The sequence below is a fragment of the Notolepis coatsorum genome, assembly GCF_963971535.1.
Source record: "Notolepis coatsorum genome assembly, chromosome: 13".
Taxonomy (NCBI): domain Eukaryota; kingdom Metazoa; phylum Chordata; class Actinopteri; order Aulopiformes; family Paralepididae; genus Notolepis; species Notolepis coatsorum.
The window spans coordinates 52,919,090-52,936,400 of NC_140177.1; the positions used below are offsets into that span (position 1 = coordinate 52,919,090).

General features: G+C 44.2%; 1 protein-coding gene across 1 annotated transcript in view; it reads left to right on the forward strand.

Moving 5' to 3' along the window:
* cacna1eb (calcium channel, voltage-dependent, R type, alpha 1E subunit b) overlaps positions 1-17,311 on the forward strand; it is a gene marked incomplete at its 3' end in the record, with an annotated part of 180,761 nt that overhangs the window by 107,023 nt on the left and 56,427 nt on the right. Inside the window, exons 18-21 of the mRNA XM_084327663.1 lie at positions 7,433-7,500; positions 7,714-7,781; positions 13,898-14,689; positions 14,884-15,137. Coding sequence (XP_084183789.1) covers positions 7,433-7,500; positions 7,714-7,781; positions 13,898-14,689; positions 14,884-15,137 — 1,182 coding nt within the window. The remainder of the gene's footprint in view (positions 1-7,432; positions 7,501-7,713; positions 7,782-13,897; positions 14,690-14,883; positions 15,138-17,311) is intronic.

The following is a 17,311-nucleotide window of genomic DNA, read 5'->3' on the forward strand; positions in this document are numbered from 1 at the left end:
GAGTCAAACCAGGTTGTCAGTGGTCTTAAAGAGTACGCTTTAAAATAGTGGTTTTGTTTCTCTGTGCGGTGGATCTTTTTATTCGTGGAGGTTTGTTATTCCAAAGAAATGTATATGCGGTGGAGTGTAATTTTTTCCAGTAACCATCAGGAGGGGGTAACGGTAACATTGAGCTAATGAAGTTGATTCTAGGTAAAACATCCATCTTAACTATTGATACTCGTGCCTGTACTGAGTTTTTAAGTTTGGACCACCTGTCAAAGTCATATTTGATCTTATCTTGGAATCTTGTGTAATTGTACTTCACCGTTTGGCATATAGTAGGGAATATTTCAACTCCTAGACATCTGAAGTGTTTTACCATTGGTATTTTTTCTGGAAGGAATATATTCTTTGCAGGGGCATTAAGTGGTAGGAAGGCCGACTTTGGCCAATTTATCCTAAATCCCGATAGATTGCCAAAATCATCAATCAACTTGAGAAGATGAGGAATTGAGGTGGTAGGGTTTTGCATGAACAATATTACGTCGTCCGCATATAAACTAATATGATGTTGTGTGCCCTTAATTGCGATTGGTTCTATGGATTGGGATTGTTTTATATACTGTGCTAAAGGCTCTAATGATAAAGCGAATAGTCCGGGACTAAGAGGGCAACCCTGTCTGGAGGAGCGCGATACAGGAAAGATTTCGGAGGTAATTTTACCTGTTGTAATCATGACCGATGGGTCTTTGTATAATACTTTTATCATATCAATGAATCCGTTTCCTAACCCCATCCTTTCTAGTACTGCCCATAAATAAGACCATTCCAACCTATCAAAGGCTTTCATCGCATCCAAGGACAGCATTGCTATAGGTGGAGTGGCATCCTTGCTGGCATCTAGCACATGTAGTAACCGTCTTATATTATCCGTGATCAAGCGGCCTCTTATGAAGCCAGTCTGATCAGGATGAACTAAAGATGTCATATGCTTTTGAAGTCTGATGGCTAATACCTTGGAATACAGCTTGATATCGGTTCCGAGGAGGCTCAAGGGTCTATAACTACCGCAATCGGTGGGGTCTTTGTCTTTTTTAAGGAGGACTGTTATGAGTGCAATATTGTCTATCTTATGGAAATTCCCCTCCTTGATTGAGTATTAAATCATATTAAGTAATAGGGGTCCAATTACATCCCAGCATGAGAGGTACAATTCTGGAGGGATAGGATATACAGGTTTTTAAAGATTCAGTACAATGAAAATCTTGTTTTTTAATCTTTAACAGAAGCTATGTTGACATACAATTACCCAACATGTTAGAGCTGTTGTTGTTGTCAGTAGTTGTAAAAGGATATCAGCTAACTAGCCCACAAACAAGTAATAAAACTAGTTTGCTACAATTTTGTTCATTTTAGTGGTCCAAAAGCATCCACAGCAACTGTGACAATGTATGTATCACCTTCCAGCACAGTTAGTGTTAGGTTATGACTATAACCAAGTTCTGTTAACACTAGTGGACGCTCAGCGTCTCATTGCATATATCTCGCTTCAGCATATATACACTGAATACATTTCAAAATGTACCTTTAAATGCCAGCATTCATCTGGCCACACCCCCATCCGCTTACCTACATAAGCAGGGGTGGTGCCACACACTCATCTCCTTCCCAACAAATTTCACCACAATGAAAAATCAAGGGCCGCAGCGGCGTCTAGACGCTGAGCATCCACTAGTGTTAACAGAACTTGGTTATAGTCATAACCTAACGTTCTGTATCACACTAGCTCCCGCTCAGCGTCTCATTGCATAATAGGAGCTGAGCGGGAGCTAGAAGCTCGACAAATGTACCCCGCTGAGGCCCCCCACAACCATCAGACCAGGGAGGACCGAGCCCCCCCGACCCCCCCTAATGGAGGGCACCCCCCCTATTGGGGGCTTCACGGGAGGGCGACGGACCCGACCGTGCGAAGAGGCACTCAAGCAACTCAACGCACAGGGTGAGCAGACCGTGGCTTGACCCCACGACTACACACACGCACAACCCGCATGCCACCCGGGAACGGAGGGAACAACCTCGTTACTGCCCCCAGAATCACGGGGTCAAGGGCAAACCCAACCCTGTGGCAAGGCCGTAGCAGCGGAGCGCGAAGGAAGACCCAGACCCACCAAAGGGACTGGACCCCCTGGAACGGGGGCCCGGAGAAGTCCATGATGCCAGCATCAAGACCCCACCAGGTGGGCACTTAGTGACCCCGCCCCCCACATCGCCAGCGTTTTCGGACAAAGGCCCCTCAGCCGAGCAGGCCCTGTCCCCCCAATAGTACACCGCCTGGCACACTGACCCTGCAGAACAGGCAGTCAGCATGGCCGTAAGCACACAAAAAAGGTTAACCAACGGAAGCAGGCAGTGCACCGGGGAAAAACCAGGCAACAGGCTGTTAACCCTAGCCTGGAGACTGCGGACGAGACAGGCGCCAGAGGAGACAGCTGAACACAGCCGCCCCGGCGGAAGGGGCGGAAGCTGGCGTTGTTGCATGACCAAGCCTCCATTTAAAAAAAACCCACCCAGAGGGGTTGAGGCAGAGAAGGCTGACACGATCGGCAGACGTCATGAACATGCAGGGGCACCCTCAACCGGTGAACCCGGGAGTTGACACTGCTCCAACACACCAGGGAATCAACCACCTTGGTGTTACCCAATGCGGTGGTTGTTCCTATAACCCCTCAAGAAAAAAACTCCAAAACACACCTGCGGGTATACACCGGCTATACCGCAGTACAAGTGTTTCAGTTTTTCAAAAGAGGGTTAACCCAGGCCTACGGTCGACGAAACATGACTTCGGACCGGGCCCGGCGATACGGGAAGCACAGGGTCACCAGAGGAGGTCAAAGACCACCCCAACAGGCCCCTCTTCGCCCTGCGTAAGAGAGGAGCAAAAAAGAATGGAGAACCAGCCCCAAGCACACCGTACTTGGTATTCCCAGGCGGTCTCCCAACCAAGTACTAACCAGGACCAACCTGTGTAGCGGCCGAGATCTGACGAGATTGAGCGTGTACAGGTTGGCATGGCCGTAAGCCATTACGACAGTGCAGAGTACTATGTACCCACAAGGGTCTCCATAGCGCCTAACCCTGTGACACCCGGACCGACCTGGCATTTTTCCCCCTGAAAAAAGCCCAAGTCCCTCAGGGTACCAGAACAGCAGATCTGCATCCCCGGCGGACAATGGGTTCAACTGATCCGGACCAGCGTGACCAGAACCAGTCCCGTGCCCTAACCACGCCGACATGCCTACTCCAGGAGAAGGGGCAGATATGCGTGTTGATCTTAACATGAAAAGAAGGCGCCACCCAGACGTTCGGGCGAACCGCGCCCGGTGGCCCACCCCCAGGGCGTGAGACCCCTCTACATATGTTCAGATCCATTCCGTCATCATCCCCCAGACATGAACGAGAATCCGTCGATAACCAAACCAGGTCGTCGGATTTGGTCGTCGGAAGAGGAAAAACCTCCATCCCAGTTGCTTTATAAAAACGCTGTTTTAACCTCAAGCAACCAAGGCGTGCCAGTCAGACGCCTGTTTACAGAACACCCCGAGCTAGCACTATACGTGCGTCGGGACACACCCACATCAATGAACAAGCTATTTAGACCTGTCATTGAATCCCCAAGGCGCCCAGGGGAACGACAAGAGGGGTGTGATACTTCCTAACTCCAACTCTTTTTAATAGAAAAGAAGGAAGCACCAACAGTATGTATCCCAGTCTACACAGCCGGGGGTAAAAATTGTTCACATTTTTACATCCCACCACCCTCCCATAGGAAGGAGACGGGAATCCCCAGAGAGACTTCCCACGCGAGCTGTACAGATTGAAAAGAATATATTGCACCTTGAGCCATGTAAAAAATTGGTTTTAGGGCTCTCCGGGGAAGAGGCACTGAACCCATACACACTCAATAATCGAATTGAATCGAATACATACACAATAGAGTAGGACTCCTTCTAGAGGGTCCACTCACCTTGACAATCTGAGGAGGAGGCTCTGTACTCTGAAGGAGGCTCCCTCCTCACGGAAGGAGTCCCAACTCACAGAAGGCCCGAATAGGAGCTTGGTGAGGAGGAGCCCTGACCACCCCTTGAAACAGATCCATCACATGGACCTGAACAGCACACGGAAGTCCTACCAACAGAGACGCGCACGGTGACGTACTCTATGGCGGGGGAATTTCTGCGGTGCACACGCCCAATATTCCAGGCCGTGGGACCAGGAAACTCCCTCCCCCCTCCCCCTCACCCTGTAACATGCCGAACCGCAACGTGACAGGAACCTTGAAGGACAGGTGGGTTTACCCCTGACCAACAGAAAAAAGGGGGAGGAAAGGTTACCAGTTCACCCCTTTACGACCCCACACCCATGATACGATGTAATGACAAAAAGAGAGTATGACACAGTCATAGTCAGCTCTATGAAGCGTCTGACAGCTTCACACAGCGCATGAGCTAACCTGCTATCTGATTTTTACCCCGGTACCAAACTTACACATGTGCTTCTGTGGCCAGTCCAACCCAGTTGTAGGTCACATGACACACACAACCCATCATCACCTACAAAAAATGGCAAAAACACTCTACAGAGGAACGCCGTTTTTCATAATGAGAGAATACATAATTCTCGATTAGTATCGGCCACAGGCCTTGCTAAGCACACACGAAAGCGACCAAACAATCTTTTCTTTTAGGAAAATAAAGTTTCTCCAGCAGTTTTAGCACAACCTCAGCAATCAAGCTAAGGGTTACATCGTATCCCTACCACACAGTGACACAATGTAGTGCAACAACATGTCTGAAAGGAGGATGAAGAAGTCCCCAGGGAACCGGGGGGAAACACAATCCTCCTACTTTACCCTTAATACGGCCAGTTAAAACAGGAAAACCTGTTAATATGTGAACACACTGTTCATTGTCATTACAGGCTGAGAAAAGAATCATTCTTTACTCATTTGTCACTAAGCATAGCTTTATAGGTTATTTAACCCCCTTAGTTGTGAGTACACGGTACATATAAACACACATGATGTTTCTCAACACAACAAACCAGATCATTTTCACATCTGTAACAACAACCCGATTTGCATGGAGAAGCTAAATACCAGTGACAAGACAATTCACACATAACTCGCGTCGTATCCTAAATGTAGTGCAGCAACACTCGTTTTGGAAAACATCGTTATTTACAAAACATTTAGAAGGGAAAGCCAGAAGAAGTGTACAAGGTCTGGTCAGGCCTTGCCTACCCGGAGCGTAGATCAAGCGAAGTGCAGTCTCAAGGCACCGTAGTAAACACAGCCGTCCTGTGTTGTCGATCTGGGCAGCGTCGCCGCTCCAACCCGTCGCTACGGTCCCCCTTGTTGACGCAGTCCTTGCCGTCCTGGCCCAGGGCAGGTTCGACGAACATCCTCTGTCAAAGATGACGTCGTAGTCAAGAGTGTTTAAAACATGTTATAATCAAAGCACGTTCAACAGAGTAGCATTAAGCTAACGGCCGCTCTAACCGTCGGGCGCTACCGCCCCTGCCCGCGAGACGGCGAGCGAACGGCGCACGCGACCAGAGGGGAGCTTCGAATCCCCCCCGCCTCTCCCCGTGAGGGAGAGGGGGGTTGGGAACCGCGGCGGCACGCGAGGGGCCGGAGCCACCCCGCGCTGGGCCTCGGCCGATAGCAGCAAGCTAACGTTTCCTAGCCTAGGTAGGCCACCTAGTGATCACAGCAGGCTAGCGCCGCAGCTAACAGCTGACTGGCTAACAGTAGGCCACCACTAGCACGTAAGCTAAGCAGCTATCACCTGAACTTGTACACAATGATATAACACTCACTCAGACAGGCCGCCGTTCTGAAACCCTCCTCACATTTTAAGAGAAAAGAGAAACAAGATGTTAACACAGTTTTACAACGGTGATTTTACCAACACCCGACGGAGCCAGCACAATACCAAACTGGCCTGTAGCTGACTTGAACACAGATCTTCCACTAACGAACATCTATGCCCATATTTCCTCGTGAGGGAATACTCTCATTTGGATATGAAAGATGGGGCCTACACGGTGACAGAGGAAACATCCACTCGTCCAGAAAACACAGGGATCACCAGTGTTAATGGTCGTGGCCCACTAGTTAACTAAAATGGGCTTCAGACTAAGGTCTTCCGCTGTTGCCTAAGAGGCTGAACAAAAGACTTTAATCTGGGGCCGGTTTTCGTAAACATTGTCAGTTAGCCCCCATAGCACTAACAGACAAGTGGAGCCGCAAGCAAAACAGTACTCACCAACCTGAAACCCACCGCTTCTCACAACAGCGGCGTGTCCTACAGTTCAGCTGTGTCCTGAAAGGTTTCACCCCAACCAGCACAGCAAGGAACTGCAGTTGAGAGGCATGCAGCGGCGTGCTCCCAATACGAAAACCGGTGGAGGATTTTAGAATGATCACCATCTTCCAGACACTCCAGTGACGAAGACAATATCGCCGTATTTTCTCGAAAATAGTGAGAGAGAAAATAAAGATATGATGTCAACGTATCTCTTGTTCTTCCTTTCCTCGGAAACATTGTCAACCAAATTTTTTCTCCATGTCAAGTGGGCATATGAGCAACATGTTGCTTGTGATGAAATTTGAGAAGGAGATGAGTGTGTGGCACCACCCCTGCTTATGTAGGTAAGCGGATGGGGGTGTGGCCAGATGAATGCTGGCATTTAAAGGTACATTTTGAAATGTATTCAGTGTATATATGCTGAAGCGAGATATATGCAATGAGACGCTGAGCGGGAGCTAGTGTGATACAGAACCAATGTTAATCTCCCATAGCAACCAATCATACTGGGCTCATTAATTTGTTCACATTTGAAAGCTTCATGTATTATAATACTAACTTGACATCTCCTTTCAAAGAACAGAGGGGTGCACTAAAACATATATTATGTTATAACAAATCAAATAATACATCTGAGGCTGAAAGAATTATACTCATGACATCAACATTCCACGATAAGCAATTTATGACTGAATTAAAACATCATTGTACGGGATATTTTAAAGAGAATTATAAGATGAGGATGAATCAGTGTTGTCACGGAAACATAAAATGGCTTCCCTCTTTACCACTGGAAGACAAATCGTGGCAAATGGAGGTAGGAAACAGTGGGAGTCGCCAGTCACTTTGTACTTCATAGTGTGTCACATTTCCTTGGCTTGTGGCCAAAATCCATGTCTTGCATATGAATCCACTGTAGTTCCTCAGCCCTCAGAGACAGTGGTGTAGTGTAGGAGGTGGGTGTATTGCTGAGGAGAGGTAGGTATACTGTCACCCTGCCTTCCAAGGCCTCTATTAGACTGTCAAAATGTCTAATGTTACCCTATTGGTGCTGCTTATGCAGATCCTTGACTGTACTGTAGACACACTGCTGAATGTCTTTCTGGCCATCGCTGTGGATAATCTGGCCAATGCACAAGAACTGACTAAGGTGTGTACATCTCTACCTGCATCTTACTGTTGTTTGTTATTGTTGTTGTTGTTGTTGTTTGTTTTTTAATAAAACCTCAAGGGGGAACAGGGCTCTTCTTCTTAGTTGAAGTCAATCACACGTGTTATCTCTTATACATTTCTCCTTGACATTTCTCGCTTAAATATAATGGGACTTGAATGATTTTGTGTCTTTTATGTCCGTCTTTGTTAGGACGAAGAGGAGGAAGAGGCATTTTTCAACCAGAGATATTCCAGAGGCAGAGACGGCCTGATGGCTGAGTAAGTCATCCATTTAAAAAGTGTAAACGGTTCTGGGATGGGTTTACCCAGAGTGTTCAACGTCTTAAGTAGTTCCTAGAAAGTTTACCAATTTTATCTGACTAGGACTTGGCAAAAAGCCAAGTGATTTTTCAAAACATTCAATGTCTTTTTAGGCTGCGTGAGCAAGTTGAGGAAATTAACTGAGAAGTACTTACACAATAAACACTCTGGGGGAAACACCTGTTGATCTTGGTTTTGATCATCATACCACTTTTGTCAGCGAGGGGAAGCTCAATATAGATCCACGAGAATGCATCCTGTATTCATCCTAAACGTCAGCGGGAAAGGAATTGATTGTGGACTCTCTCTCTGGGAAAACAGGTGTAGGCGTCGAACTGCCTCATATGGTCCTTTTTGATTTGCATGGTGAATGCACAAAGATAGAAGCTTAATGCATGCGGACATGCAGAGGCATTGTGGACATAATGAATGTGTACAGTATGTGTCTGGTTTGAAACCATGGTCCCCTGCAGAATGGCCTTCGCCATATAATATATATACACACACATCTGCAAATACACCAGTATCCGTATCAGTGCAATGCTACTTATATACATATAAGTCACATCGCACTGATACTGATACTGGTGTCTTTGTATCAGGAGAATTTCCCTAATATAAAACCCCAATACCAAGAGGCACGTGTAACATGTCATCAAAGCAAAGCCTTTTGTTACTGCATTTTTACACCATTTTAGATGTTAGATGCTAGATAATCTTTGTCCAAGGATCCCAAACTAATGGTCTAAGTTTAGTGTATACTGTTCAGTCAAACTAATGGTCTAAGTCTATACTGGTCAGTCAAACCGATGGTCTAAGTCTATACTGTTCAGTCAAACTGATCGTCTAAGTCTATACTGTTCAAACGAATGGTCTAAATCTATACTGTTCAGCAAAACGAATTGTATAAATCTATACTGTTCAGCAAAACTAATGAACTAAGTATATACTGTTCAGTAAAACTAATGGTCTAAGTCTATACACTGACTGTGCTGCGACTGGATACCTGAATTTCCCCAAGGGGATTAATAAAGTATATATCTATACTGTTCAGTAAAACTAATGGTCTAAGTCTGTACTGTTCAGTAAAACGAATGGTCTAAGTCTATACTGTTCAGTAAAACTAATGATCTAAGTCTGTACTGTTCAGTAAAACTAATGGTCTAAGTCTATACTGTTCAGTAAAACTAATGGTCTAAGTCTATACTGTTCAGTAAATCTAATGGTCTAAGTCTATACTGTTCAGTAAAACTAATGGTCTAAGTCTATACTGTTCAGTAAAACTAATGGTCTAAGTCTATACTGTTCAGTAAAACTAATGGTCTAAGTCTATACTGTTCAGTAAAACTGATGATCTAAGTCTCTACTGTTCAGTAAAATTGATGATCTAAGTCTGTACTGTTCAGTAAAACTGATGGTCTAAGTCTGTACTGTTCAGTAAAACTGATGATCTAAGTCTATACTGTTCAGTAATACAAATCAGTGGCGTTGCCAGATCCTTTTTAGGAGGGGTCAAACCCAATTTAAATTATTTTACCCCCCTAAAAAGATGAATCATTGTTTAACCCAGCGTGATGTAGTGGTATCATATGAAACTAGACAACCTAAGGAATCTATGTTAGGCTTAATTTTGAGGGAAGAAAGAATTGCAGGGCCATTTTCAAAAGGGTCCCATGACCTCTCACCTCATGATATCTGAATGAAAATGAGTTATGTGGGTACCCAAGTGTCTCAGACATGCCCAATTTATGCTAATCCCATGCCACTTTGGGGCAAAACCATGCACGTTTTTGCATGTAATACAAATGTAGTGTTTTCACCTAAATGGTGTATTTGCATATTTCTGCATAACATGGTCTTGGAATTGCATAAATTGGGTATGACTGGTTAGCTGAGGCTCTTCTGGATCCAATGAGCCCACTTGTATTCATGTGTGATGATGTTAGTCCCCATAGTAGCCTTTTCAATGTACTGTAGTGAGACCATTTTTGTTTTAACGTGACCTCAATGTATACAATTATTTATTGTGATAGGATAATCACAGCCTCACAAAACGTTACAACCAAACTAGGGACCAACAGTAGGGCATTCAGAGGATGTATTGTATGCCTAGGTATATTGAAAATAAGGGGCTGTTTCTGAGCCATTTTCAGAACAGAAATGCTCACCATCCATCCGCAGAAAAATGCAATTCTTGCAGAAATCTTCAGATCTCCAGAATCTCCAGGTTAACCATCTGTAGTGTGGTAGTGAAAGGGTTAACCTTCTGTAGTGTGGTAGTGAAAGCGTTAACCCTTTGTCATGTCTCAAATGATTCCTTCGGGTCTCAGCTTTCCAATGGTGTATGTATGTGGCACCTACTCCTGACCTTGGAATCAGCTTGAAAAATGTCTTAGGGCTTATCCCCCGTCAAAACGCATGAAAGATTAGCATTTAGAGGCAGTAAAAAAAATAAATAAAAATGAGCCCCCCCCCCCTAAAGTCCAAGCTCCCAGTGATGCCCCTGATACTAATGGTCTACACTGGTCAGTCAAACTAATGGATGGATGGGTACTCAGCATCAGTACTCAGCAGTACTCAGCATCAGTACTCAGCAGTACTCAGCATCAGTACTCAGCAGTAATCAGTACTCAGCAGTACTCAGCATCAGTACTCAGCAGTACTCAGCATCAGTACTCAGCATCAGAATTATGGACAGTGAAGACGTGTCACTGGCGCATCCTGGTGTTGTCATTCTGAACCCTGTGAAGTGTTGCTTGAGCGCCACCGTCGTTAATCAGTATGATCGGTATGAGATCACTAGTAGAAGAGAAATCCTGCTAAATGTCATGAACATAAACAACAACAGATATTCGCTGTGACATGAATGATGTCGAACATTAACTAACATAAAATCTAACCAGATCTTCTTTTGTTGCGATGAAATGATTTTACAGTCAAATGCTCCAACAATGACTGCAACCTGCTAGCGTAATTCTTTGGCAATGCTATAGTAGCCTATATGGGATCTGTCTGTTTCTCTTTCTGCCGAAATATAATGTTCTGTTTATTGTGATTTGTTAAAGGGGAACTATCTTATAAATGGCCTTTTTCAGTGTTTAGCATTGTTTCCTAGCTATGTGGACTTATATTAATATGATCTATGTCTCTAATTCTCATATTGGCGCATTCTTCCAATTCTCCTCTCAAAATATTCACCCTCACTGAACTGAGTCATCTGAAAATGTGCTGATTTGTGATGTCAGAGAGACTCAGCTGCATGAGACTCTGCTGAGACTCACACACACTCCACACAGTTACCACACAGTGGTTGGAGCCCAGGCTCAAAACGGCTTAAGATCTTGAGGTAGAAAAATGCTGTTTTTGAGGACTTCATTAGAAATACAAAACAATGAATAAAATAAAATAAAAAATTACAGAGGTGTTCCATAAACTCACAGGAATTGTGTAAAAGTGCCCAAATAGTGAAAGAAATAGTAAAATAGTTCCCCTTTAATGCCTCACCACGTTGTTAGAGCGCGAGGGAAAAGTTTAGCTCGTCTCAACTTCAATTTGAAGCCGTTGTCGCCGGTCACGCCGGATTCTGTCCTCCGTCACGCACTACAAAATTAATGATTTCCTGTTGCTTTGTAGCCCATAGTGTGAACACACAGTAAGGGGTTTAGGTGTAGTTCTTCACTGGCTTTTCTGTCTTGTGGCTTTTCACAAAGATGTCTGATCCAGTAATGTCTGGGAGGTTCCAGGTTTTTTGTTTTCCTCTTGAGATTCTCAGGAACAGTGGGAGGTCTGTGTTCACTCTGTACTGGGAAGGGGCATACTTCATAGTCTGTCAGATTTTGGCACGGGTCCTTGGCTTATGAATCTGTTGTTATGTGCAGACGGTTGGGCCCTGCAAGAGTGTTATTAGATTACCAGCTAAGGAGTGGTTTTCGAGCATTTTCTGGAAATGGACTCCCTCTGCTCAACTGGAGGAAGTGCACATTTCCTACCAAGGGAAATAATTCCATAACACATACTTTACCACTCTCTAGCTGTGTCACTACGTGTATCATTTGTTTGTTACATATTTGAATGTTAGTCCTTTATGTCTCAAAGCTACATGTATCGAGATTATGTTTTTGATATCTATAACGTTGTAATGCTGCATCCATCACGCTGTCTTGTTATTATATGCCTGTTATGTGGCACTGACCAAAATAATAATAATAATAATAATAATAATAATAATAATAATAATAATAATAATAATAATAATAATAATAATAATAATAATAATAATAATAATATCATAATAATATCATAATAATATCATAATAATCATAATATAATATATATAACATTAACATGAATCCTTCAGACAAAGAAGAACCATGTAAATCCATTTTAAGTTATGAGATGAATGATATTCACAGGGGAGAAATGGTTTTTAAATCTCAGTATCTAAAGCCTGTATGTTGTGTATATTCATAACTAAAGATTCAAGGCTGAATCTGAAATGCCTTCAAACTGTGATATCTAGGCAAAAATAGCAATACCTGCTTGGTATTGCACTTTGTTTGCATTTTTGTGTGGGTTGGAGTTGAGTGGGGAGAGGTGAGGGGTTGCTATTTCTGGCCACACCTCAGGCTCTAGAAATTCACAGTATAGTCAAGTCAAGTCAAGTCAAGTGTTTTAATTGTCAGGGCATACAGGTATACAATGAAATGCGGTAAGTAGTAGTAAGTTACTATATAGCTATACTATATTATAGATACATACTAGGGCTGCCAGATTATGACAAAAATCATAATCACGATTATTTTGATTGATATTGAAATCACAATAATCAAACACGATTACTCATTGATTTTGAGAACATCATATGACGACGACTGAAGTTGTTTTACCTTGCTTCTCGACCAAAGGCTGCCTTTCTGCCATCAAGTTAGCAAAGATGTTTCAAAATAACTGGAGAAACATGCTGTGGCTCCACCTCCCTCTCAACACGAGCTGGAATGACGGTTCATTTAGAACACACGACAAAATGAGAGCCATGCGGCACAATAATTGTTTTATCTCGATTATCTTGTTTTCATGATCGTGGGAAGACAAAATCGTAATTGAGATTGAGGTGTGACCAGCAACAGCAACCCCTCAGACCAAAACAAAACAACAACCAAATTAATTATAATAATAATACATTTTTAAGTGCAGTAACAAGAAGGGCTATTTTGCCTATAGGTCACTGTTTGGTGGCATTACAGATTCAACCTTTAAAGAATTTAAGAATAACAGTAGAGGCTGTGTTATTTCAGGTGCTAATCCAGGTACAGATTCCACAATCTAAAAATCTAAATAGACGTATATGGTTCTACAATCTGAAATATTCAGTCAATGGACAATTAATTTATTGTTAATTGGTGCACTGAATGAGACCCCAACCATAACTCAGGCTCCTACATAATCACATAACGGCATGGGGGTGAGTCTCGCCTAGTTGCTCTCTTTGGACTTGTTTTGGACCGTGTCACAGAAATTGTTCTATGTATGTTGGAAAACACTAATGTCTTGTTTTCAACCAATCACTCATTGATTACATGGACAACAAAAGAGTCTGAATACCAGTAAGTACAGTTGTCTGCATCTCTCGTCACACAGAATCCTTCCCCTGAGTTTCCCTACCTGATTAGACTACTTGTTTTCTACACGTCACAGTTTCTCCTCTATTTTAAATCCTGCACTATTCCCTTCTGTTCTCATGGTTTTTGATTTTTGACGTTTCTCCCCGGTCCATTCTTCACAGGTATTTTCATCTTTTGAATCTTTGGATGTCATTGTATTTTTTAATAGTTTGAATAATTCTACATTTGCATTTTGCATATTTTTCCCAATGATTAGATTTGTCTTGATGATCAACTAACATTATTATGTTCATGTAAAATTTCTCTTTTTTTTGGTTTGCTTTTACATGAAACAGTGGTATGCAATAGGAACTATATGATTTGTTTTGATTTGATGTATCTTGTCATTGGTACATTTGATTTGGCCGTGCTTCTGCCCCCTAGTGTTGACTGCTGATATTGTGCCCCTTTCAGGGGGAGGAGAAGACCCTACCTGTACAGGAAACGAGCCATCCACCGCGGCCGACCGAACTTCCCAGAAGAGGAGGAGGAGAGCCCCGCAGAGGAAGCGGATGATGAGGAGCCCCCCCCCAACACCTCCGGTGCCTTCGCCAACCGCCGCGACAGGAGGAGGAGGAAGGGCGGCAACATGTCCGTGTGGGAGCAGAGGGCCAACCAGCTGCGGAAGCGCCGTAACATGGCCAGCCGGGAGGAGCTGTTCGCAAGCCCCGCGGAGGACACCGCGGAAACCCCCACCAGTGGTCACCACGTCCCCGCTGTCTCCCCGGAGGTCAGTCCGGGACACCTGCCCGAGTCGCCCATGTCCGTGGGCAGGCCCATGCCGGAGCCCCCGATGTCCAACCCAATGTCCGAGCCTCCGGCGGCCGAACCCGTGCCTCTGCTGACCCTGACCGAAGAGAGAGCGGGCGGGGGGCCCAACCAACGGGTCTCCGGTGGGGGCCGACACAGGGTGGCCCGTAAGCTCAGGCCGCCCCCAGGACCGGACGACGGGGCGGCGCGGCATAGGAGGCACCGGCACCGCGACAATCGTCCCGAGGCGAAGAGCCTGGACCCGGCCCGGTCACCGCACCTGGTGAAGCGGGCCAGCCGCTCAGTCAGCCGGGACAGGACCTTACTGGACGAGAGCGAGGAGAAAGAAGGGAGGGAGGAGAGAGAGACCACAGAGGTGGAGGCCGGGTCGATCCAAGACGAAGGGGGGGCTTGTATAGTCAACCCATATGCAGGTGATGGAGAGGATCATAACAGGTAAGACTGTTGGTGGGGTTTTTCGGTCTCATCTTGTGTTCAGCCTTAACGTTGCGTTTGTCTCACCCCATACACAGATTATGTTTCACTTTCAAAACAAGATTAGAATACAAAATTCAAATCAAAATCAAATTTCCCCTGTGCATATACTGTAGGTCACAGCTTGAACTGACGTCCTACTTCTCCTATTGCAGAGTAATTGCACCTGGTACATACATTCCAGAGCCTCCTATGTGTGAGAAGCTCCCTGGCTCTCTGACCCCTCCCCTGGTGGACCGTACCCGGGCGGAGCGAGGGGACCTGGGGCAGAATCCTCCGGTGGAACCCGTCTCAGAAGCCACAGGGTTCACCGACTCCGAGAAGCACCCGGTCTCCCCGAGCCGTGAAGAGGGAAGCGTGGTCATCGAGATGTCTGTGACGCCACAGCCAGAGATCACCACCAGGACAGGTAGGGGGAGGGGCGGGCGGGGGCATAGTTGCACACATTCTTTGATTTAGAGAGTTTTCTTTTCCTAATGTGTATTCATGGTACTATTTCATCTAAACCAAAAACCCTGTGAGGCCCTCGGTTGCAGAATTACAACATTGCTTTAAACTTTTAGCTATTTAAAAAAAAAAAATCTGTAAACGTTTATTTCATTTTTTTTCTTTTTTTACATAGTCAATGGGTCCTGTTGTTCAGCCTGCTATTGGATAGGAAATGTGTTTATAGGTCCCACATTCTGGCCTCTGAAGTTGCTAATGTCAATTTAATTTGGGCTTCACAGGATTAAAAAATATATAAACTATCACATTAAAGGTGCTATAGATTAAATGTTTATGTAGATTCATCTTTTTTTATAATACATCTACAGATCTTTTATAAAGGTTCTTTAAAAAAAATAATGACTGATTAATTAATTAATCATTTAAAAAAAATTGCGGGTCCAAAATGAATGCTGTTGTTTAGATGTTTACATGACATGCCATTAGGTTAAAAATTCTGAAAACTCCACCTGCTTTCTACACAGAATACAACACCGCTTCTTCATTTGACATTTCGTGGTGCTTGGAGCACTGCACTTTACGCATTACTGCCACTTAGTGGAAAGGGTGATGTGGATCATTCACCTACATTATAGAACAAATCTGGAGCCATTAGGTGGCGGTGTACGTGAGAGAACAGTCAGTGGCACCTACACACACGTTGTAGAAGAAGATCATCTGATGGTGTGTAGTGTGGAATACTTCAGAAGGGCTGGAATTCAGAGAACATTTTAATGATATGACACGTGCCTATTGTCCATTTACAATTATAGTTATTCCAACGTCATGCCAAAGGCATTTAAAATATAAAGGCAACTTTTCACTGCATTCTAGTTCCAACCAAGCAATCCAAGTGATATCACCGGTCAAAAGACGCATCCCACCATGCTGAAAGATGGAGTACCGTACTTTTCGGACTATAAGCCGCGGCTTTTTTCCCCATTTTTCGACCCTGTGGCTTATATAACGGTGCGGCTTATATGTGGACAAAACCCGAAAATCGAAATATTGCTTTTTTTACTGCATTGAAATGTTATTTATCTGTTCCCTTATTTGCTAAACTTAATACAACTTGTAAATGAGTTAATGTTATTTGTCCGACAGTATTGTGTCCCAATGGGAGTCATTCTCTGTAGAGGTGGGAACTTAAAGCTCAATATAAGAACGGCCATGCACCACCACTCACAGAATCGAGAAAGAGCAATCAATCTGTCAATCCTTTCCGTGTCCGGGCCGGGTGAGGTTTCCCGTGTTGAGTCAAATTAAGCCGCAGGCTCCACTCCTTACATATGGTAATTAAACATTAAAACACATGCGGCTTATAGTCCAGTGCGGCTTATATATGTACACATCATTCAATGTAGCTGCTGCAGCTTATAGTCAGGTGCGGCTTATAGTGCGAAAAGTACGGTAAACTATAACTCTGACGGTACCCAGGATACTAGTTGGCGACTAGTTCCTTTCACCGTCCCCGCCCCCATTATTCTTAAAACTACTTGGACACTACTTTGAAAAACATGCAGGCTGTAACACAGGACCCAGACATTCACATTCACAACCTCCCATCGATAAACCTCAGAACATAACATTGCCAACCGGTGGGCTGATGCAGATCTGGCATCAGCTCACACACCAACTCATTATTGTTTATTGTCAGTTGTGTTTGTTGTGTGTATTATCTGTGTTGTTGTTGTTGTTGTTGTTGTTGTTGTTGTTGTTGTTGTTGTTGTTGTTGTTGTTGTTGTTGTTGTCTCCACTGTGTTAGTCTTGTGTTCCCCTGTCTGTGGTTTGTAAATATGTGTTAGTCTGGTTGTTTAATTGTTATTGTTTTCCCAGTGTACTGTGTTCGGTTGGTTCTGTCTATCACACCTGTGTCCTGTTTGTAATTACCCTCTGTGTCTATCAGTGTCTTGTCAATTAGTCTGTGTATATAGTGTTGTCTGTCCTGCCCTCCTGTGCGCGATCATTGCTAAATGTTACCGTTGTATGTCAGTCGTGTTTTTGTCTTGTGAAAGTAAACTGTTCATCACCACGTCGACTTCTGTCTCATTATACTCTGCCACCTGGGTTCATCACCATGCCGAAGAAGCGTACTAA